The sequence below is a fragment of the Punica granatum genome, unplaced genomic scaffold (assembly GCF_007655135.1).
Source record: "Punica granatum isolate Tunisia-2019 unplaced genomic scaffold, ASM765513v2 Contig00431, whole genome shotgun sequence".
In the NCBI taxonomy this organism is placed as follows: Eukaryota; Viridiplantae; Streptophyta; class Magnoliopsida; order Myrtales; family Lythraceae; genus Punica; species Punica granatum.
The window spans coordinates 1-24,096 of NW_022204343.1; the positions used below are offsets into that span (position 1 = coordinate 1).

Sequence of the window (24,096 nt, forward strand, 5' to 3'; positions counted from 1 at the left end):
GGGAAAACTTCTCTACGCCAGAATTCAACTGCAGCTTCCCCCGCTGTCGTATCTCACGAACCCCATCAGCTCCGGTCCTTCAACCTCGGGTTGTTCGCATAACTGCATCAAGGAATAGCCCTCATGAGCCAACTGTTGTAATCGAATTAAGATTAGATTTCATATTCACACCATGACTAGGACTTGCCTCTCCTCAGAGAATTTGGAGAAGGAGCCCGAAGTGGGTATCGTACCGCACAAAGTCGTTGTTGGACACGTCTCTGTCAGTTACTCAACAGTCGTCAACAAATAAAATTAAAAGAAATTGAAAAACTAATGGGAGGAGGGTGGGTGGGGGGGGCTCACAAGATCTTGAGGTTTCCCGCTGGGTAAGCTGTCTGGGGATTCTGCCGGTCAGCCTGTTGCCGTTCAGTCGCCTGCAAATATACGCTTGCGTGAGCTCTTGGGTTAGCCCCACACCAGTGCCATGATTGCACTCCCTCTGTCCTCTCCTTCTTTAACAGAAACACTGACAAGAAGGAAGGAATCCGATTCCCAAGCCCCTACACACGGGCGGGACCATTGATCGAGGAGCTCGTTTAGCCCATCCAACGGGCTCGGGCCTTCCGGACGGTCCAACCGGCCAGGACCGTAAAATTTTCAATCAGAAAAAAAAGATATGATCAAAGCTTGGGAGACTTACAGGAACTTGAGGTTGGCTGGAGGCTGGAGAGGGAAGCCGGCCGGGATGGAGCCGGTGAGGTTGTTATGGTACAGATCCAAGCTCACGAGGCTCTTCAGCCTCCCGAGCTCCTTCGGTATCGGGCCTTCCAACTTGCTCATGTACAGCTCCCTGCGCAGCAACAACCCGAACTCATTTTAGTTCGGCACAGGCTAAATCGAATGATAACACAATCATCCACACTGCTTTACTAGAAGAAGGAAGGTTTCGATATCCTTCGAGGCAGTGAAGATCGATGTCTAAGGCTCTCTTTAAGGTCTTTCTAACCAATTCCATTCCTAATAAGGTGCCAAATAAAGTGTGCTTAAACTCCACAGAGCTATTAATGGTCCCCGATCTATCGGTTGCAGCTTGTTACGCCATCATCAACTATATACATTATCAAATTTGTTTGATCAAAATCTGTCAATTCACGTTCAATCTGTGCGTCCATGTACGACGAGGTGATTCAGTAGAATTCCAGAGTAGATATTGATTCAGGGAAGGGCTTTTTGTGTTAATGACCTCTTATCACCAGAGAAAAATCGCCCTAGCCGTGGCTGTCCTAATAACCGTATGTATACTCGGGGGGAGGGGCTGGCCAACACTGACTAACGTTGAGGAGGAGGAGGAGGAGAAAGGACTCACAAATATTGAAGGCGGTCGAGCTTTCCCAGCTCGGGCACGAGCCTCCTGACAGCTTTGCATTTCCGAGGTCCCTGCACCGATCGATTTTCATATATACATGAGTCACTAGTCGCGCGTATCGTAACATAAGACCAGCAGTGAAAGGGAACAAAGGAGACTCACAGCCGGGTGACCCGATTCTCGGAATCGCACGTAACGTGGAAACAAGTGCAAGGATCCACAAGGGTCGGGTCCCAGCTCTCGAGCACACCGTCCGGGTCCTTCACCGCCCTCCTCAGAGCGTAAAGAGCATCCCCTGATCAGGTTCATCGACAAAATCCAATCCATTGTTGTTAGAAAGCAAACACTCCGAAAACATAAACCGAAACAAAGGGAGGCTCCCGTACCCTCCGAGTTCGCATTCGCAGACCGAAGGGAGGCCACCGAGAGGACGAGGAAGAGAGGAAGAGAGCGACGAAGCGAGAATCAAAGTCCGAAGAGCCATCGGATGTGCAAGCTTAAGAGCAGAGGAGAGGAAGACGAGAGTTAAGGAAGGAAGGAATCAACGGCAAAGGAGGACCGCTAGCAATATGCAGAGCTTTGGTGTGGAGAATTTAATTTATAGAGACCATATAAAGAACGGGGACTGCTCTTAGTGTTTTTTTAATGGAAGTGGGTCTTTGCTAGTGTACTTTCACATCCCCTACTCATTTTCTTTTAAACTCTCTTTTTTTAAAAAAAAAATTTGGCGTATCGAATAAAACCCTGACTCATAATTCCCGACTCTCTTATCCTTAACATTGCTATCTCACGGACTACTGCTGCGGCCTGCGCGGCAGTTAGGCCATCCGTCGTATTGTTTGAATTAGATTAGGGTTGCGTTTGGTTTCAGAGTTAAAGTAATTTTAATTTTGATTTTGATTTTGATTTTGATTGTGGAAAAGGATAAATGAGATGGTATTATAAATTTAACTTGGAAAACGTGTATTTTTGTTATGTAGTGGATAGAGTTAAAATTAAAATCATAATTTTAAAATCGAATTATGAAAACAAACAGGCCCTAGGTTTTGTTTGGAGAAATTGTGGAGGGTTTATGTTGTTTGAATTTAAATTTCCTTTTAAATTCTTTTGGAGGCAAAAGGGTCAAATAATAATTTATTCAAACAATATTTTCTTTTTCAATTAAAAAGAAGTGGTACTATACACATATTTAAATACGTAGTGAAAGTTTAAAGGCACCCATTAGGGGCACATTAGTTTAGAACGAGGGGGCATCGACAGTAGGAATAATTTGACTTGGAAATCTGTGGTGGTCTGAGCACAAGACAGAGACATATATACATATATGCTCATCTATTCTGTCCCAAAAAAAAAAAAAAAAGTTAGAATGTAAAACTTTAAAAAATGTTGTCTTAATATATCGATGGGCATTTAGATTTGTCCGACTAATCTCAATAAGCCACGCGAACACACTTACGAGCTCGTAGTAAAGTAATTAAGTTGAGTCGCACATGTGATATATGGAAGTTCTCCTAATCAAATTAACGGTGACTTAAACTTGAATCTTATCGAATGAGCCGCCTTGTTTCACTGCCATCCAACCAGCTTTATTAAATATAAATTTAAATTAATTTTATATTTGGATAAAATTGGTGCATGGGTTCTCTCTTGTCCCAATAAGATGTGCGATTCCCCATCAGAACTTACTTTGTTCATATATTCTTAGATTCTGTTTCTGTGTCTTTGTGAGGCTCAATTTAAATGCATGCATGCGCTTTATTTGTATGTATATATCAAAGCTTTGGCAGTGTCCAAAGTAAACTAATTCTCCCAATGCAACCCACCGAATATAATTATTGTTATGCTTACACTACATCAATTTAATTAATGTAATTCGGTCCAACGAGATTCCGACATGACGCACTGCTTCGCGAGTCGCATTTCCGTTGTATTGAATGCAGTGAAATCCGTATAAAAAACTAGCAAAACCACATATAGATTAACGCTTCAATATATATATATATATATATATATATATATTTTGTAGGCTAATCGGAGCAGCAGCTCAGTAAATGTAAAACAACAAAACTAATATAAGATACGCATATACACATGCATATTAAACCGATAAGAACCTCCCATAATTTAGTCACTACAACCGACGCGATCCCTATATTGTGAGTGAAAACCGCTCAACCATCTTCCATCACTATCTCGAGAAGTAGACCTCCGTCCCTGCAGCTCTAGGGTTCCCTTTCGAGGCACCATCCTTATTAAGCTTGAGCCAATCACTATTGGGTTTAACCCAAGAGATGAACCTCCATTCTCGAGATTGTTTATGACCATTAAGGGCTGAAGTCATGGCTTCGGAACTCTCCTTGGAGAACTGAAGCACCGAACCTGTGATATTAGTGGGGCATTGAAAAGAAGGGTCGAACAACTCCTTATTTCTCCACTCCCAAAGCTTCCAACAGCTAACACCAAAAATACCCGCCCATCGGACCATTAGGATCAGCCTTATACCTCCTCAGGTTCATCATTAACCACTCATGTAATGGTAACGAGAAGAAGGTAGAGTGTAAAAATAAGAAGGGAGAAAGCGTAAATTTTGATCTGAAGAAGTGAACTTTAGCTTACTTAAATACTTTTAGTGCCTAAGTTTCGAGAAAGTGTAATGTTATTTATGTATATTTACCAAATATTCTTGTATTAATTTTAATCTCTTTTTTTATAATAAAAATGGAAAAAAGAAGAGAAACAATATGATCATCAGGTCCACATACACAAACAGTGGGATAATCAGTGATTGCTGCATGTGAGGGACTCTTCTTTTCATGTTCGACATAATACTAAGTCGGGTCTCTCTCTTCTGTCCAATATTGCTTTAGTTTTCCCTCTTACTAGTGTCATTATCATATGGTCAAAGAACTAATCTTTGCTTAGTCAACTAACTTCTTCGGGTTTGAATGCTCGCGCTCAAGACCCCTCCGTTTTGCTTCGATAGAATGCTCGTAGAGACTTTTCGCATTTATTAGATGCTCAGGATCTTCAAGTACTTATGGATCCAAGAGCTCCGATACTTCTCTCCCGAATTCCAAAAAAGTGTCAGGAAGGAATTTCAATCGAAGTATCGGCTCGCAAACTGCAACTATATTTGTATTCATTTCTTCTACTTATTTATATCTGTCTTCTACCGTGACTTGACTTGGAAGACTCCACTAGACGTTTGCTCGGTATCATAGTTTCCCGTTACATTCCGAGAGTGGATTAGTCTTCTTCGCCAGATCATCATTAGACCGATAATTAACTTTTGAACGAGATTATGGTGGTGGTGTGTGGTAGACCCGAAAGATGGACTTGCATGCGTTGATTTCCATTTTCCACTTCCTGAAAAGAAGTGATTTTGACTAAGCCAAGAGCACTAATGATTTCATCTTTCTCACATTGCAATTGAAAGTCTTCCTATGGTCTCCATTAATGTTCTTCAAAGGGGAAAGTTTTCCATACGGGCCATGATTGTATAATCACTTCCACACGAATACCCACCTTGGGACCCATTGTCTTTCCATGAAGGAATCAAGTGGGTGCAGCATACAACATTTGACTCCTCATTACGGTCAATTTTTTATTCCATGATGCCACGTAAGGACGACAACCGTGATATCAGGGGCCAATCAAACACGATAACACAGTGGCACTCGCATCAGGACATTTTCGAATTTAAGTGGGGGCAACAAAGGCGTACTGTAGTTAGCTTCACCTGCTGTAAATACTACGAGTTGGGTTTGGATTTAGAGTTTGGTTGAGTTAATTTTGATTTTAATTAATTTGTAATGATTTTATTGTTGAATTATGAGAAAATATGAAAAAGTAATGAATAGTTTGAGAAAATTTAATATTAAAAATGATTTGAATGATTAAAAAATATTAAAAAATTTAAAAAGTAATAAATATTGTTGAATGAAGATAATAGAGTTGATTCGTCGTTAGGTCTGGGAAGGCTCCAAGCCTCCAACACTACCGCTAGTGTTTTCATTTTTTCTTCAGTTTTAACTCGTATTATATCCACACTCTGTATTTGTGATTATCCTTTTACATGAATCCAACCATATAAGATACGCATATACACATGCATATTAACCGTACGCTTGTCCTTGCTTCAGGGGAAACAACTAACATAAGAAATAACATACGCTTAAAGTTAGAATTAAGAAGAAAATTGCTCGATTTAGTTTTTGATCGAGACATACATAACTAACTCGACCATCCATACGCCTTAAAGGAAATTAGTTTTTCGTTTTTGTTTTTTCCCCCAATTTTCCTTTTACAAAAAGAACACAAGTAAGGGGTCAGACCTAAAAAAAAGCCTCTTTTTTCCTGCTTTTCTTTTTGTTCTAGTTTTTGAATCAACAAATCACTGACCAACTTGTCCACTGTAAAGGGAACATTTTTTTTTTGCATGTTTTTGTACCCATCAAAATTACATTTAAGGGAAAAAAAAGAAAGAAACAATGTTCTTGTTTGTTCTTTCCCTCCCTTAACTATTCAAAACTGAAATCCACTTTATTTTAATAGAGAAGATTATCCCAAATCTTAGCATATCTTATGTCATTATAGCTCATTATAACTTACTCTGTATATATTACGTATTTTAGTCATGTTTAGATTGTTTCTGTTCACAGAACACTGTATACGACTATATATTATAATGAAATTCACCTCACCTAATCAAGTGAGGATTCAGCCATTATTCTCTTCTTTACCTTTCTTTATGGTATTAGAGCTCTAAATCGGGATAACACCCGTATTGCTTCCTATCTCTTTTGATCCTTACCTGTGGCTTTTCTCTGCCCTTCTCACAGTCCTCTTAATCTCTCCCATTCTTACTTCTACACTCATGGCTGATACTAACAATACCTCACTCATTCCTTCTTCATCATCAACTATTATTCAAACTCCTTCAAGTATCCCGACTATTCCTGTCAAATTTAATGGAAGAAATTATCTATACTGGAAGGGTGTTATGACACCTCTACTTGCTACCTATGGGTGCTGGACCACGTTGAAGGTCGAACAGTTGCACCAAACAAAACCATTACCGAAGCAGATGGAGTTACAACACCTAATCCCGACTATCTGAGGTGGGAATCCAGAGACAATTTGCACTAACCTGTGTGATGCTTGCAGTAACAGAGGAAATAGGCGTCACCATTCTTGCTGCTAAGACTTCTCAGGAGGCGTGGGCATCCCTTGCCACCTCGTTTCTCACTCAAACCGCTGCACAGGAGGATCTTCTTGATCAACAGTGGCGTGACCTGAAGAAAGGGAGTCAGTCAATGGCAAAATTCATCGGAACGGTGAAAGAACAGGCTCTACGATATGCCCAAATCGGAAAACCTAAAACAAAACCAGCAGACATCAATCGCAGAATCTACACAGGGCTCGTTCCCGATTGGGAACCGATTGTTTTAGCCCAGTCAGAGCGGATGCTTACTATGAGTACCGACGAGCTTCATCTCTGCTTGTTGGTCACGAAGAGCGCCGCCTCTACGCTCACGGACCTCAGTCGAATCCCTCTGCGAGTGCTCCACTTTCAGGTTTGCTTGGCGCAGGACCTACAAAAGTTCTCTACACGGACGGGCGAAAGGGAAGCAACGGCAGCAAGAAGAACTACGGGAAGAACAACGCCGGCAAGAAGAACTCTTGTAGCAGAGGCGGCTTGGGAGGCTCGGGTAACACGGCTGATCGTCGCTCTGTCAGTGGTTTCATTGTTTTCCTTGGCTCCAATCCCGTCTCTTGGAGCTCCAAAAAGCAGAGGACAGTCGCCCGGTCGAGTACTGAGTCTGAGTACAAGAGTCTCGCCAATGCCACTGCTGAAATTTTATGGCTTCAGTCTCTCCTTCGGGAACTTGGGATTTCACAGTGTCACCCTCCGACTCTTTGGTGCGACAATATCTCTGCGATTTATCTCACTGCGAATCCTATCTTTCATGCTCGGACCAAGCACATTGAGATTGACTATCACTTTGTGCGAGAGCGTTTCATGCATAAGCAACTATCTATTCGCTTCATTAACTCTGATGAACAGTTAGCCGATGCACTCACCAAGGGTCTATCTTCTTCACGCTTTGCAGACATTCGGTCCAAGTTTCACGTGGCGAAGTCCCCGTTCAGCTTGCGGGGGAGTAATAGAGAAGATTATCCCAAATCTTAGCATATCTTATGTCATTATAGCTCATTATAACTTACTCTATATATATTATGTATTTTAGTCATGTTTAGATTGTTTTTGTTCACAGAACACTGTATACGACTATATATTACAATGAAATTCACTTCACCTAATCAAGTGAGGATTCAGCCATTATTCTCTTCTTTACATTTCTTTAATTTTGACTCATCATGAGTGGTCAATGTATTTGTACAATTTCAAATCATTTTCACGAGGAAGAAGTCTTAATTTTAGACTTGTTGAGGGGATTTCATTAATTTCACTTCTTCATTATGAAGATACTGAAAAGAAAAAAAAATGGCCATACAATCGGATTTGAGAGGAAATACTTGAATTTTTCTTCGTGATGTAAATATATAATAAGGCATTTGGTTTCAGAGTTAAACTAAGTTTGATTTTGATTTTGATTTTGATTGTGGAAAAAGACAAATGAGATGGTATTATAAATTTGACTTGGGAAACGTGTGTTTTTGTTATGTAGTGGGTAAAGTTAAAATTAAAATCATGATTCTAAAATCACATCATAAAACCAAACGGGCCTAAGCCTCCCATTTACTTTCATTTTTTACATTAATGTGATTCCAATCTATTGATCAAAGCTTCAAATCTTTGGATCTCGTATTATGGTGGTCACTGCATATCCTGCAAAAGAGAAAAACGTATGACTTTAAAACTAGTATTGCAGCTTCAAGATTTTGGATTTAATGTTACGATTGGAACTGCTCATACGAAAATAATAATTTAATCATATTTTTATTTTTTGAAATGATGAAGTAATTTCTCTGTACTTTTAATGTTGGGGGGACGGACAGTTTCTTACAAAATATTATCCAAGACGTTCCTATCCAATGATCATCGAGAAATTTCATATGTTAATAATCATGAAGAATGTTTCAGCTTAATAGTTAATCTCTATATAGCATGCAGATGGAAAAATAATAAAAGCAGGTTCATTCAGCTAATTATGGAGAGGGACTTACCGAACTTGCAGACTGCACACACGAACAAGATCAATGACCTCTATCTGGATAGTGTTGCTTAACTTGTCGATGTTCAGTCTCCTGAAACCCATCGATCAGGCAAACTTATTTTAGAAGTGAACTTTGAATAAAATCTCTCAACCGAATCGAAGCGTAAAGACAATAATGCAAATGACTTCGTACTATCATTAAAGCTTCAACTGAAAATTTTCCTTTTGCAAGCAGATCAAGGAATTATTCGATCGATATCAAGATCATTAAGAGCTTAATACGTACATAAACCTCAAGGACTTCAAGTTGCCATGGGATTTAGGAATGGGCCCAACGATATTATTCTGGTAGAGGCCCAAGCTCACAAGCTTTGTCAACTCCCGAACTCCTTCGGAATGGATCCATCAATCTTACTCCCATATACATTCCTACAAGTGTAATTCAACATTGATTTTGATTTCTAGCAGATAAATAAAATGGGAAATTCCTATTATTTTAGTCTCATATATTTTCCAAATATTGTTGGGATTTAATAAATTAATTAATAAAAAGTTTATTGATCATGATAACTCACACAGGTACTGTAGGTTAGTCAAGAGGCCGAGCTCGGGGACAAGAGGCCCTGAAATTCCTACAACCCCAAGGTCCCTTCCGTGAACAGAATCCAAATTTCAGATCTCCAAGAAAACAATTTTATCTTCCATGAAATATCCAATACACACACACACACATATATATATATGTATATATATCTTAAAGTCAGAGTCTTTACTCACACTCTGGTGACGCCGTCCTCGAGATTACACGTAACATGAAACCATCGGCATGGGTTTCGGCACTGTTGGGTCCCAGCTCTGGAGGACATTATTATTATTTTGGTGAAAGACATTATTTGGGTCCATCAGCTTGGTTTTCCATCCGTAAAGGATATCGACTGCGTGCATCCAAAGATAAAAAGGAGAGAATACAAGCGAGAAGAAACACCACACAACAGAGGAAAAAGGTTTGACGTGTCATATCTCTTATGATTTACTTACATCGTGATCGATTAATTAGATGGGTGTACGTACCCTCGGAGTTACAGTTCGGCAACAATGGAGGCGACTAATACGAAAGGGATGAGGATTAGTCTTAGAGGCCATGAAGGAGCAGTAGATAGCTAATTGCATTTTGAGCTGAACTTCGGTCCTCCCATTTATATTACATATATAACTTTAAGGTTCAAAGAATTGGTCAATATTAATTGACGCCGTCCCATCATAAAACAGAAAATAATAAATTGGAAATTAAGGTAAAAGGAAAAGTCAATGCTCTGACTTTGAAGAGTGAGCAAGCACAGAAGTTTCATTGAAGCCATCGTTTCAGAAGCTCCGGGGAGTGCATAATAAACATTGTCCGGCATGTTAGTCGATAGTAGGCCATGAAATTAATTCATTCTTCGAGCAGTATCGGTATTCTATGTCCTCTTCGTTACCGGGGACGGGAGAGCCATCTTCCACCAGCAGGAAGTCTTGAACCAATAACGTATCATACTAGAGTTCGTCGAAGAAAGATACTGAAATTATTTACATATCGTTTAGATCGAGGATCCGTTTCTCGAAGGTCAATCCTTTCAGAGAATTTTATATCTTATAACGAAAGTGTAGGACATTGCTGTCAAATAGGTGCATATTAAATGGATAATAGCACAGAAGACCAAATCCTCAATGCGGAAATTCCAAGTTGTTACGCTTACAAGATCATAATGATTAATGGCATGGTCAAACCGCACATGGGTCTCAGCAAGCATTGTATCATCCTTACCTTTTGGACTGCCCGATTGTCCCAGAGGAATTCAGACTTACGCTTCCAAATATTATATGCTGTGAAAACCGATTCCATATTGTATAATCATCTTGTCGTTTCACATACCGAAGACGTGCCAAAAGAAAGATTAGATATTCATGGGCCGTTTGGATTCAGAGTTAAAATTACTTTGATTTTGATTTTGATTTTGATTTTGATTTTGATTGTGAAAAATGACAAATGAGATATGATTATAAATTTGACTTGGGAAACATGTGTTTTTGTTGTGTAGTGTGTTGAGTTAAAGTTAAAATTAAAGTTAAAATCAAATTTTTTTGAATCCAAACGGGGCCTCATCTCACTCAACCCTAGAAAATATGCAGTAGTAAGGAAAAGACCAGCAACAGCTCGGTCGAAATGCCAGATCCAACATGATCTATGTTACATTGACTGCGCAAACAAACATATCACACGCTGCCGACCTTTTGCACATAAAATGCGAATCAAGCAACCGAGACACCCGGAGATGAAAATCAAGCGTTGCTGAAACCGAACTGGATCGAGCAAATCTTGGAGGAATTATGGAGATGGAAATCGCCACTGCAGCATGAGAATGATTATGAAAACTGAACACCCCAAAATTCTGCGAGGAAAGCAAACATGCTACTTCCCTCCCATGTAGAGAACATCTTTTTGCATATGTTTTGAATCAACAAATTACTGAGTTGAATGACAGTCTTTTATTTACCCAAGAAAAAAAAATCAACAATTACTGACCAACTAGTGTTCATGGATTTTTTTTTTTGCATTTTTTTACCCATTAAAATTATATTGAGAAACTGTTTCAATACATTAGGCCCATCAACCCCTTATATAACAATAAAAAAAATTATATTAAAAAATAATGTTGTTCCTCTTCTTTCTTTCCCTTCCTTAATTATTCAAATCTGAAATCCACTTTGCTATGACTCATCACGAGGGGGCAATGTGTGTATACTTATATACACATACATACATAGATACATATATATATATATATATATATATATATATATACTCAGTCTAATTTCAAATCATTTTCATGAGAAAAATGTCTTTATTGTGTACTACCCGTGCTCTTTTATTATTAGTTATTTAAATTTTTTTTTATTATACTAGGTCTTGCGTTTTTATTGTAACTGGACAAAAAAAAAAAGTCTTTGTTGGGGGATTCCATTTCATTATTTCGCTCCTTCATTATGATGATACTGAAGAAACGCAATACAAATACACAATCGGACTTGAGAGCTAGGAAACTCGAAATTTATTGGTGACATAATATATATATGTATGTATGATGGGGTCTATATGAGCCTCCCATTATCTGTCATTTTATAAGTTAATGTGATTCCAATAAATTGATCGTCAAGCTTCGAGCTTTGGATCTTGTATTATGGTGGTCACTGCATATCCTGCAAAAGAGAACACTATATAACTTTAAAACTGATATTGCAGCTTCAAGAATTCGAATATAATCTTAAGATCAAAACTGCACATACAAAAATAATAATCTATATTTTCTCTTTTCTTCTCTTTTTTTTAATGATAAAGGTATTTATATGTACCTGTAATGTTGGTGGGACGGACAGTTCCTGAAAAATTATTATCGGAAACGTTCCTGTGGAATGATCATCGAGACATTTCATATGTTAAGGAATTATGAAGAACTTTTCAGCAGAATAGTTTATCTCTCTATTATTGAAATGGAAATATAATAAACAGGTTCATTCAGCTAATTATGAAGAGGGACTTACAGAACTTGCAGAGTGCCCACACGAACAAGATCGATGACCTTTATCGGGATGGTACCGCTTAACTTGTTGCTGTGCAGTCTCCTGAAACCCATCCATAAGGCGAACTTGTCTCAGAAGTGAACCATGAATTAATTGCTCTTAACTGAACCGAAGCATAAGGTAATAATGCAAATTAATGACTTCGTATGGTTTATAAAAGCTTCCACCCAAACTTTTCCTCGTGCAAGCGGACCAAGGAATTATTCGGTCGACATCGAGATTCGTAAATTAATTAACTACATTAATTGTAAGAGGGAACCGGATACATACATAAACTTCAAGGACTTCAAATTGCCAAGGGATGTAGGAATGGACCCAGTGAGATGATTCCGGTAGAGGTCCAGGCTCACAAGCTTTGTCAACCTCCCAATCTCCTTTGGAATGGATCCACTGATCTTGTTCCCATACACTTCCCTGCAAGTATAAGTAATTCAACATTGAATTTGGTCTCTAGCGGATAAATAAAATGGAAATTACTACTATATATTTTAATCTCATATTTTCCCCAAAATTAATTATTGGGATTTAATAAATAAATAAAAATGTCGATTGATAATTATAACTCACAGGTACTGCAGGTTAGTGAGGAGGCCCAGCTCAGGGACAAGAGGCCCTGAAATGCCTGCATCCCCAAGGTCCCTTCCATCAACAACAAAATCCAAATTTCAGATCTCCAAGAAATCAATATTATCTGCCATGAAACATCCATATTGAGATCACAGTATTTACTCACACTCTGGTGACGCGGTTCTCGGAATTACACGTAATGTGATACCATGTGCACGGGTTAGCCAGCGTCGGGTCCCAGCTCTGGAGGACCTGGCTCGGGTCCGTCAACTTGGTTTTCCATCCGTACAGGACATCGGCTGCGTGCATCCAAAGTCAAAAAAGAGAGAATACAAGTGAAACTAAACATCGCACAAGGAAAAGGTTTGCCGTGTTATGCCTCCTACGATGTAATTACATCGTGGTCGAATAATGAGATCGGCTTACCTACCTTCAAAGTTACAATTTGCAGGAACAATGGAGGCGAATAAGATGAGAGGGATGAGGATTGTCTTAGAGGCCATGAAGGAGCAGTACATAGAAGATCGATGTAGCTAATATTTTCGTTAAGCCTAATTGCATTTTGAGCTGAGCTTCGGTTCTTCCATTTATATAAACTTGAAATTTCAAAGTATTAAATTATCGGGGAAAAAAAAGTTTAAAGAATTGTAACTAGCCCATTTGATTTTATAATTATTTTTTAACTCTACTCCACTCAACTTCACTTAACTTCAATTCAACAACACAATTATTACTTTTTCTTTTTTCATCAATTTTTTAACCATTTAATTCAATTTTTAATACTAAATTCTTTAAATTATTCGTTACTTTTTTTACAATTCAACAACACAATCATTGTTTTCTCTCAATTGTTCATTACTTTTTTCACAATTCAACAACACAATAATTACTTTTTTTCAACTATTCATTATTTTTTCTCAAAAATTTAACAACACAATCATTACAAACCAATTAAAACAAAAATTATACCCTACTCAATTCTAAAAATCAAAGAAGAAATTAAAAGAAAAAAGAAAAGTCGATGCTCTGACTTTGAAGAGTAGAAGCTTCGTTTTTTTCTTTTTTGGAGTCATTCATTCCACAAGCTCGCGGGCATGTTAGTTGGATACTCGTGGCCGTGGAATAACTTCTACATATTTCGAGCGAGCAGCATCAGTATTCACTTTGTTACTGAGACGAGAGAGCCATTTTCCACGAGCAGGAAGTCCGTCTAGAACTGAACCAATGTCGTAGCATATTAGAGATCGTCGAGAAGAATGCACTGAAATTTTATGCACATAGTCATTTTAGACTCGAGGATATCCGTTTCTAGAAGGTAGGTCCTTTTGAAGAAATTTCGATCATCAATCTTAATATAATGAAAGTCGAGCTCATTGCGGTCAAATCTTCGGTTAATATATAAAATGGATGATAGCCCAGAAGATCAAATCCTCAAAGCTGAAATTCCAAGTTGGATCGTGCTTTCATAATCATGATGGTCAAACCGCACATGGGTCTCAGCAAGAACTGTGACATCCTCCACCTCCATTGGATTGTCCGATTGTCCTAGAGACATTCAAAGAATTCTATGCTTTCTAGTATTATGCTGCAAAAATGGATTCCTGACTCAAACTTTTTATTTGATTTTAGAGTAATTTTTTTATTCTATTCTATTCCACTTATCTTCAATTCAATAATATAATCATTATAGTTTTATTTTTTTTCAATTTTTTTTATTTAACTACCATTCAATTCAATTTTAACACTAAATTTTCTCAACCATTCATTACTTTTTACACGATTTAATAACACAATTACTATTTTCACACAACTATTCATTATATTTTCTCATTTTTTTCATAATTCAATACAATTATTACTTATTTATTTTTTCCCTCCGCCTTATTATTACAACCCAATTATATATATATATATATATACATACATAGTTGAAATGAAGTCCAAACAAGACCGTAGTTTGCATGCTTTCTTATCATCTTACCGTTTCACCGAACCAAAAAAATGCCAAATATGCCTTAGACATTCTAACTCCGGGGTAGGCTGGCAGCCAGGTAGAAATGCCAAATCGAGCATGATCTTAGACTGATGTTACATTGACTGCTCAAATTATACAATTAGCGTGTGAAAAATCTGCCTAAAATAAAGGGGGGCAAAAAGAATATGTACAGACAAAACAAAGAGGGACCGGACCACCGTCCCTATCATCTGTCCATGAGCTCGAGTTCACAATCACCCATCGGGAGCTGCAGTAGCCTTGACAAACCTACCTTTAACCCGCTTCCTCGTGTCCGCTCTGGCCTTCCTAGATTCATACCTTATATGCTTGTCATACCTGCAGATAAACAGAGGAGAAAGCTCACGAGACGATAAAGAGGAGCAGGAAAATGGGAGGAAGCCGCCGTTAGCAACTGGAGGTACCTTCTGGTTTTCTTCTTCTCCTTGTAGCGGAGCATGGCACTATCTCTGTGCTGGGCCAATAGGTCCACATTGGCCCTCCTCGCCGCTGTTGTTCTCCCGCTGTCGCTCCTCACGAGAACAGGCTGATCAGCAAACTGGTTATTATCTGTAGAAACGGTGAAGCCTTTGGGCTTAACAGGGATGGCATTGGGGGATGTCCTTGGGATGGGCAAGTTGTTGCTCTCGGAAGTTGCCGGTCCTTGACTAGCTGCGGGGTGCTTGTTCTGCTGCTTTGGATGCGAAAACAAACATATCATACAATGCCGGCAGTTTGCATGTACATGAGATAGAAAATGCAAATCAAGCAACCAATGACACCAGAGGTGAAAATCAAGCGTTAATGAAACCCAACAACTGGATCAAGCAAATCTAGAGAGGATCCATGGAGATGGAAATCGCCGTTAAAGTATGAGAAGAAGATTACGAAAACTGAATTTCCCAAATTTCAGCGAGGAAAGCAAACATGCTACCTCCCTCCCATGTAGAAGGTTGCTGTAAGCATGACATAAGTACGATGCCTAATGTTCATAAATACTGAAAGGACGACTGACACACCCCATGCATGCTAAGTGGACCTCATCCTTGAGAGAAAATCAATAGAGCAACATGAATTGGAAGGCCAAGCTGTAAATGCATGTGTGAGTCCTGCACTTCTTAAATACAAATACTTCATTTTCCATCATTACTACACTAGATTGAAAAAGCGCATCGCCCTTCAACTGCTCATGGACAACCTTCAGCTACCGTCCTAGGTCACATGGATTTAAAATAACCAATTGTACAATCTACTGTATAAAATCCTTTGCGTCACACTGATTGCCGGGGTAGGATTATATTACTCATCTATTTTTGGTGTTTGAGGTGAACATAGTTCTGATTTACAATCTTCTTTGCCCATGGGTAACTAATTCCAGGGCATCCTGGACACAGTGCCACTGGTATCTTTTCCAAGATCGGTAAAAACTACACGAAAACTCAAGTAGCTAAGAAGTTTCAGATAGTTTATGCAAACATTAATTCTATCTTAGCTAAAGCTCCAGCAACAGTAACTACAATCATTATCAACCACCGTGGAAGATGCAACGTTGCATTTTCCGGATGTGTGGAACCAATACAAGAAGAAAAACACCACTAAGGAATTTTAAGACCATTGCTACTTATCATCATCTTGCTGCCTTAACTCAAAAGCCGTGCTGTTCAGCCTGAATCAAACGCAGCATGAGCTTGAAAGCGAAGTAACGCTAATAGGCAGCACTAAAGCCCACTAAGTAGAGCTGATATTGTGTAAGAAGATGGTCTGAAGGCTATACAGCATGCAACATAAACTAATAGAACAGAAAGAGCACGCCCAAGTAAATAACAATGTCAGTAGCATCAGGGCATAGGAACTCTTACGATGAAGGATGTCACATCCTCGTGAGCCAAGGAGCAGTTAAATTGGTACATATCTTCCAGAACTTTTGTGCTCGTAAACGATGACTCTTTCAAGAGTTCGCCATAACTCTTGATGGTAAAGCCTGTATCATTTGTAACATATCCGACTTCTAACAGACCAGGTTCTTCATGATCCCTCAGCTGTCCCAAATTAAAATCCCATATCTGCAAATGCAAATAACATGTCAGATGAAAGAGATAATTGCACTGAGATAGTAAAGGATTACACATAAGCCATAGGCCCACTTGAAAATAACTAAATGGCTCCCAGGCCTTAAATTTAACAAAGAAATGAAGAGACCATCAAAATTGTAACATCGAGTTCTAGGCGCTCCTGTACAAAACAAAAGGGAGCCCATCATTGAAAATGCTAATGAGGTAATACCTCAGTAAATCTATAGTCAAACAGAAAATAAGGCAACAATAAGTTATGAATAGCTAGGGTTTCAAAATCTCTCTGAAGCTTAGATAAAATAATATATCCTAGATCTCCCTCGAATTTGAAATGTCTAAGACTCTAAACCCTTCAATAATAAAAAGGATAATGCGAATAAGAAAATTCATAAGCATTTTGTGGAGCGTTAAAGACATCTTTTTGTGGATCTTTTTTAATCACCCAAAAGAACAGAGAGAAGCGAGATAATTTTTTTCAAATTTGAATCAGCTGTTAGCATCGACATCCTATTTGGTCATGCTAGGCTCATTGACATGATATCTTGGGCTTCAACTAAAGGGTCCAACCTCCCTGCCAAAAGCTTAAAAATATTACCCCCCCCCCCCCCCCCCCTCTAAATCGAGCAGGCATCGGCCTAATTGGACATCACACAAAGGTACCTAATCACTGAGCCAAGACCACTGCAGAAAATGTCCATGGGAAAGAAAGGAAAAGAACAAACCTGAGCAGTCCTACTGGGATTACTCTCCCATTGGGTGTTTCCCTCAGTACTCTCCTTCAAATCCATTGGCCCCGGCAACATCAGTAATGACGTGAATATCCCCTGTTGTTGCAACATCTGTGAAGGAACAGTACCCACAGCGGTGTTGCTCGCACCATCACCAAATACGCCAGCGCCACTCCCATCAATATTCCCTTCCCAAGCATTTATATTGGGCGTCCCTGGGACCATATTTTCTCCGCCACCGCCTTCGCCATTATCATTGCCACCGCCAGCACCACTAACTACGTCCTGCTTAAGCAGCTCCAGCAACTGCTCATGAATGACCCGCTTAGACCTCCCAGTGCCGGGGTCCTGCCTCTTCGAGGCATTCAAAATCTCTCCACAGCTCATATTGGAGAAAATCAACGGGTTGTTAGTCGGTACGATCGAGTCCTGAAACCCATAGACCACGTTCGGCATCAAGGGGTTCATCTGGCCAGTCGGACTGGGCTTCTTCTTTTCCAAATCCAGGCCCCAGAGAGCTGCCAGCTCAGGCGCGGAAGGGCAGCCTGAGAATCCCTCCACTGGCGTGCGATCATGTGAGGCAGACACAGGGCAGCTGCCATGGGCATCCCAATCACACTCGTGACAAAGCACCAAGTTGTCCGTCGAGCAGCGGACAGAGACCGGTTCCGCACTGCAGTTGTCGCAGATCTGTGACCGCGTGTGCTTGCGAGATAGCAAGTTTGCGGAGTGGACATGCTGGTCACAGAAAAGACAGAGCTTTGCGGAGTCAGCCCGGCAGTAGAGAACAGCAGCTCGCTCACTGCAGAAGTCGCAGGGCGCGCTCACCCCGGTTCTTGATTTGGGATTCACCATCTATACGAACTCAGAAGAGAATCTCTCGAAGGGCTAAGCTAAAGTTCCCGTCTTGTCAAGCAAGAACGAGCGAAGGAAGATGATGCCCCGTAAAGAGGAGAGGAATGGAGAAGGGGAGAAGTATGTGTGAAGGGAGTGGCCGAGTGATGGAGGGGACGTCTTTTCAGCAAATTTTCTATTGTTTCCCTCCGTTTTTGTAGTAACAAAAACATGTGAAAGTGCTGGGGGAGAGTTGCTGTCGTTAGCTGCCCACACCCCCACAGTTGATGATGAGGGATTAAAGGGTAATTTTAGTTTCTGAGGTAAAGTGGAGCCCACCAGGGAAAATATCTTTTCCACCTTTTCGCTGAGCTGGCATGTCAACTCAAGGAGTCTTCTTCCCAGGCCAACATCTTGTTACGGTATACAAGGAGAAGGCTTTGCGGAGAGGACCAAGTTTCTTGTTGTGCACACAATCTTAACTATTAATCGAGACGTGAATTTGCAACAAGAACCAGTAATACTAATAGCATTTCTTCGGGTCAATATTTTACGGGGAGGAGAAGGCGAGAGGGTTTGAATTTTTGGACAGGGTCCTCAGTTCTGTCCGCACCGCATCACCGGCTTTCGAATGGTCAGCCAAAGAGGCCGGAGGGATCACAATGATAGTGGATATGGATGACCAAAAGAGTTGCACCAAAATTATTAATCACATTGAAAGTCATCGTCTCTCTCTCTCTCTCTCTCTCTCTCTCTCTCTCTCTCTCTCGGAAAGGGAAAGAAAGAGAAGGGACAGCTCCCAAGTCGCTCATCAGGACGATTGAAGTTAGGAGATATATCACCAGGTCCGGATTCTCGTGTTGGATTTGGTTTGGATTTACCTGACCGACAATTAACTCTGTAAGAGAGGTCGTATGTATATTTATGTGTGTGTGTAACTGTCTATATTATAAAAACGAGGAGAGCTGATCTGAGCTGAGAGGGAAAAAAGTAAGGGGAGAGGGATGTCAGGCGCACATGATGTCCGAGGAGTGGACGGCCACGACAACCCTTTCTGTCACTTTTATTGCCACATTTAGTAGGAGCTAGTGGACTCATCAGTCACCAAGTTGCCTTCGCCCATACCCCCAAAAAGGAAAGGGGGTAGAATAAATAATTCTCGATTTGCATTATCTTCTGGGTTGTTTAGCTATCTCAGTCCCCACCCGGTGAATAATATATTCCACTAATTTTTTTTCTGACCTCCCTTTTTGCCGATTAAGCGTTGAAGAAGAAGATTCTTCAAAGATTTTGCAGCACAAAGACTAAACTCGGGTCAATTGATGAAGATTATACTGGAAGGCAAGTAGATGGAGTATTCCCATCCATGAAGCATGGTGATAGTAGACGGAATCAATGTGACCAACTTTTGACATAATTTAGATCAAAAGAGAAAAAATTCTGCCATGATGCGTTGCCCAAAAAATCCGTATTGAGATGAACTAGGGATGATGATGGAAAGGCAATTTATGAAATTTACGACATATAAGAACTTATATAGTGTCTCAATGACAGAAAAGGCTCCACAATTCAGAAAAACCTTATGAGGCTGAAATATTGATCCGAAATGGGATTAGTTAGTTTGTATAAAATATTCGTCAAGTGAATTTTGAATATAAGCAGTTTGCACCCTATTGCAATCAATTATAACGATGATTGCGACGGAAGTAAAAAATCCTTGGATAATCATCATAATGGTGGGGCCCACCATTATGAAAAATCACGTGTTGGACATCGAGAGTTGATCTAATTCTAACTTTTTAAGCATTATTACGGGAGAAGAATTGCGGCTCTCAAGAGTCAGGACGCAAAAAGAGGATTGCCGTCATGCATGACATCACCCAGACCAGGGATTTCGGCTCTTGCCCACCGCCCTCGGCCTTCCTTTCTTTTACTTTCCTCCGGCCCTAACTGCCACGACCATCACATTCACCGTCCTATCCTATCCTAGGCTAAGAGTTCCTTTTCTCTACATTTTGCACCCCGAGGTTTTAACTCCTAATCCTCACCTCTTTGTACACTGAATGTTGCATAATATTAATGTATACCAGGTTAGGTTGATAAACATTTGACACCACTACGCCCCAACACCTTCATGTCATCCGAGATTACGTAAATGCCATATCACTTAAGCGTGTTAAATCACCTTAGGATATACAAAAAGTTCCCAAGTGAGCAGAGAGCCATAGACAGAACTCTGGGATACCATTCAAACTTTGGGATACCGAGTGACACAGAGACAAAGCCATGGGGTGAACAAAGGGGAAAATAAAAAACCTAATGTGGATAAGATCGATTCTTGACTTCTTTTGGATGGAGACAATCAAACAAGTTTATAGTAAGCTTCCAGAATTCCATTGCTATCGCTGCTTCCAAGACCAAGGGATAGAATATGTCCAGATATTAGTGCAATTCTATTTTTGGCCAGTAGTCCAGTGTGTTTAGAACTACGGCGGAAGAAGCTTATACGCTTTAGTTTGATGATACTCTTGACTAATGGCCAGAGCATATTATTTGCACGCAAGTTTTACTTCTGTATTAATCACTGCACATGAACTTGGAATTTAGCTTGTTGGATGTTAAATCAACACAGATATTTTCAGGTTTAATCTCTTTATGTTATAGAAATATAAACTTCTGTTCACCTAAGTTTGAATGTTAAACAATTTGACATGCGATCTCATGCGGTGCAAGTAATTTCTATTTCAGCTCATTATGCTATCCTGATAAATTTATCAAGACAGAAAGTGAAAGTAGGATAGCAGTCCAACTCAGGGATCATGTAGCTAACCTTATCCAACTATTAGTTGATTCACACACATAAGGAGCACCCACATCCAATTATTAGATGGTTGATTTGACTCCTTTAGGTAGTTCAGACATCAGTTCACGAGCTACATCACCTAGAAGACACCTGGTACCTCATGCAGATTCACCCATCACAGAGTGTCACCCCCCCCTCCCCCATGGATTTTGCAATCTCTGCATTATGGAAAGTTACGAGGAACTTTTCCCTCATCTCTTGAACTCTAACCCAATTGGCCATTAGGTACATAATCTATAATAGTGGTGGCCCTACCAGAAAAAAGGAAAAGACAGTCAAGGGAAGGACTATTATACATGTATACATGTGAATGTCATAGCCATACCATCACCTTTTTTTGGTAATTTTTGCAAGACGACTATCAATTTGTGCTCAAATGCACCATATCCATAAATAATTCCTCTCTCTCTGCATGATGGATTACTGATTAGAAGGTTAATCATTATCTTGGTATTGGTATACTAACTGAATTCTACTTATTTGAGAAAGGCGCACCTTATGCAGGAAATGGCCACTGGCCCACTACTCTCACATAAGGCACTTTATACTAGATTAGACTGTGAGGCTCAAATTTGTAATAGGAACTGACCTGGAAAAAGCCACCTGACCAACACCAACTCAGATTACCATCTTGCATTACCATCTTCTATGGATGCTCCCCTTGCATCCTACTTGCTTGGTGGTATTGTACTCTGTGCAAGCAATTAATAATTGCGAATCACATAATAGAAGACGCATCAACTATTTGTTCTATCCAATTGAATGAAACAATCTGTAATTCAACTATATGATTTCAGGTGCATGATATAGACAGAACTCTATATGGTTTGACAATATTCGAATAAATGAAATTAACTGTGGTCACTGTCATAGCTTCAACACACCGCACAAGTATGAGATCCAACACGGTAGAGGAGAAGTGGATACTTCAGTTAGATGTCTTGAACTTGGAATTCACACTGACAAGGAAATAACGTATAGGAATTGAATTCTCACTGGGGAATTATTAATAAAACAATCCTAAGATTCACTTCCTATGAATTACTAGAAAAACTTTTACCAAGAACTATGTTTTGTATTCAAACTTCAACTGAAATCAACTATGCTCACATAAGTTGCAGCAAAGACTTGCTTCACCCAAGATAGTCATGTTAATCCTGGTAATGACGTCATAGGCACTAGAAATTATAACTCGAGACTGACATCATTTTACAAATTTGGACTCTGATATTTTCGTCCACGCACCATCATGGTCAAATATAAGTGGGAATAGAAGATCAATCGGACTACTAAGATACATTAGGATCGGTAATGGAAAGAGTCACGGCAACAGAGGAAAAAACAATGAGATAAGCCAACCAGGTGCTCTGCATTGTTGTGACACATAATTAATAAAGCAAGAAAAATTGCATATAATCCGAGATAGCAGAAATTTTTGGTTTACCAGTAAGCACTATCGCAATATTCTGAACACAAGACCGACGACAGCATCCAAGCCAGTTGCCTCTTCCTCTCTAAGCAAGTTTATTAGATAATTAGTCTAACTAATCTATTACTTTAAAAGAAAGGGGGAACTTCTAATAATGTAGCTTTATACAAAAGCATCTCGACGATTTATTTCAGCAAAACAAGGTCTGGACATTTCGGAAGTACTCGACTGCAGTTATGGCAGTAGAGATAGCATCGCTAACACAATTTTACAAAGATCATATTCCAATTTTTCTTTTGCCAGGCCCATAGCTAAGAACCTCATGGGTGAAGACAATACAGAAAACCTCCTGGGACCAGCCTCCATATGACTGCAAGCGAACCTCAGATTTTACTTGAGAAACAAACTGAAACAATGAATAGGTAATTTCTGGAAATCTATAATCAATGGACAAGCTACAATCCTCGTCAACTCCCACTAGTGCAAGATTTTCTTTCCAACCAATACTAACTTATGCCTCTAGACAGGATCACTTAGCAGCATGAATTATTCAGCTCCTTTACTGTAAAAGCCATCGAGTTTCTTTTCCAGATCCCGCTTATCCTCCTAATTCTCGAAGTTACAGAAGAGATAATCATCATAATCCAAAAACAGAGCTCAATTCTCTAACCAGATCACACGTACGCACTGCAATCAAGTATCGACTGCAACAGGCCAACTGGCCAAGCATTCAGTGAACCCTGAAAAGTATGCCAACGACAGTCGATCTTCAACAGAAATGCACCTTCTACTCGGCAACATTCGTAATCCACCACCATCTAACTCAATGCAGAGGTCATCAAGAGAGATGTGTCGATCAACTCATACACGCATATAAGATACAACACACAGAACACATCACACACGATCTTATTCAGAAACAACTAACGAGAAACTAGAAATTACTTTAAAAGATGATGATTGCCGTTACCTCGCTGAAAATGCAGCCGCTAGGAGCGGCATTACGGTGGAGGAGTCGCCTGTTCAGCGGAAATCCACTTCCAAACACGTCCGGGGGCGATTGAGAGAACCGATACAGCTCCGGCGACAGATCTCCCTCCGATAAACGGCAGCTCATCCTCGCTCGTCATCCTGCAACAATCCTCTCTCATTATTGCGAGCAAGTCGGACGATCAACGGAGATAGTAGAAATGACGATGACCGATTTCCAGATCAGTGAAAAGCATCCACAGAGCGCCAAAAAGGTTTTCCGCCGAGCGCCTTTATATAGTCTGTTGGGCCGGCTAGAGCGGGTCCTATGGGCCTTTGGGCTAGGCATTTGATCCACCAGATATGGGCTTGTTTAGCACTCGGCCCAGTTATCATTTCGATCAATTGACGCATATAAAAGATAGGGTTATGTTCCCATACTTTATTTTTCTGAGTTAATAGAAAAGTGCTTAGCTGAAATTGCTATTAGATTG

General features: G+C 39.9%; 2 protein-coding genes and 2 pseudogenes across 3 annotated transcripts; all 4 read right to left on the reverse strand.

Annotated features, from left to right (window-relative positions):
- Positions 1 to 24: 24 nt before the first annotated feature.
- Positions 25 to 1,789, reverse strand: LOC116190397 (annotated as a pseudogene).
- Positions 1,790 to 8,152: 6,363 nt separating this feature from the next.
- On the reverse strand, positions 8,153 to 9,432 carry LOC116190392 (annotated as a pseudogene).
- Positions 9,433 to 11,500: 2,068 nt separating this feature from the next.
- On the reverse strand, positions 11,501 to 13,278 carry LOC116190398 (leucine-rich repeat protein 1-like). Its single transcript, XM_031520080.1, has 7 exons — positions 13,145 to 13,278; positions 12,881 to 13,013; positions 12,715 to 12,786; positions 12,418 to 12,561; positions 12,109 to 12,189; positions 11,920 to 11,972; positions 11,501 to 11,766 (listed from the first exon to the last, which is right to left on the reverse strand). The coding sequence occupies exons 1-7, from the start codon at positions 13,230 to 13,232 to the stop codon at positions 11,720 to 11,722; spliced, it is 618 nt and encodes a 205-aa protein (XP_031375940.1). The 5' UTR covers positions 13,233 to 13,278; the 3' UTR covers positions 11,501 to 11,719.
- Positions 13,279 to 14,648: 1,370 nt separating this feature from the next.
- On the reverse strand, positions 14,649 to 18,619 carry LOC116190396 (zinc finger protein CONSTANS-LIKE 14-like). Of its 2 annotated transcripts, none has more exons than XM_031520078.1 (4): positions 17,502 to 18,619; positions 16,567 to 16,770; positions 15,133 to 15,401; positions 14,649 to 15,046 (listed from the first exon to the last, which is right to left on the reverse strand). In XM_031520078.1, exons 1-4 carry the CDS (start codon positions 18,360 to 18,362, stop codon positions 14,944 to 14,946), a joined length of 1,437 nt encoding a protein of 478 aa, XP_031375938.1. In that variant the 5' UTR covers positions 18,363 to 18,619; the 3' UTR covers positions 14,649 to 14,943. The 2 variants fall into 2 exon arrangements, with proteins under 2 accessions (XP_031375938.1, XP_031375939.1); XM_031520079.1 differs by having other exon boundaries at positions 15,133 to 15,398; positions 17,502 to 18,588.
- Between the last annotated feature and the right edge of the window lie 5,477 nt (positions 18,620 to 24,096).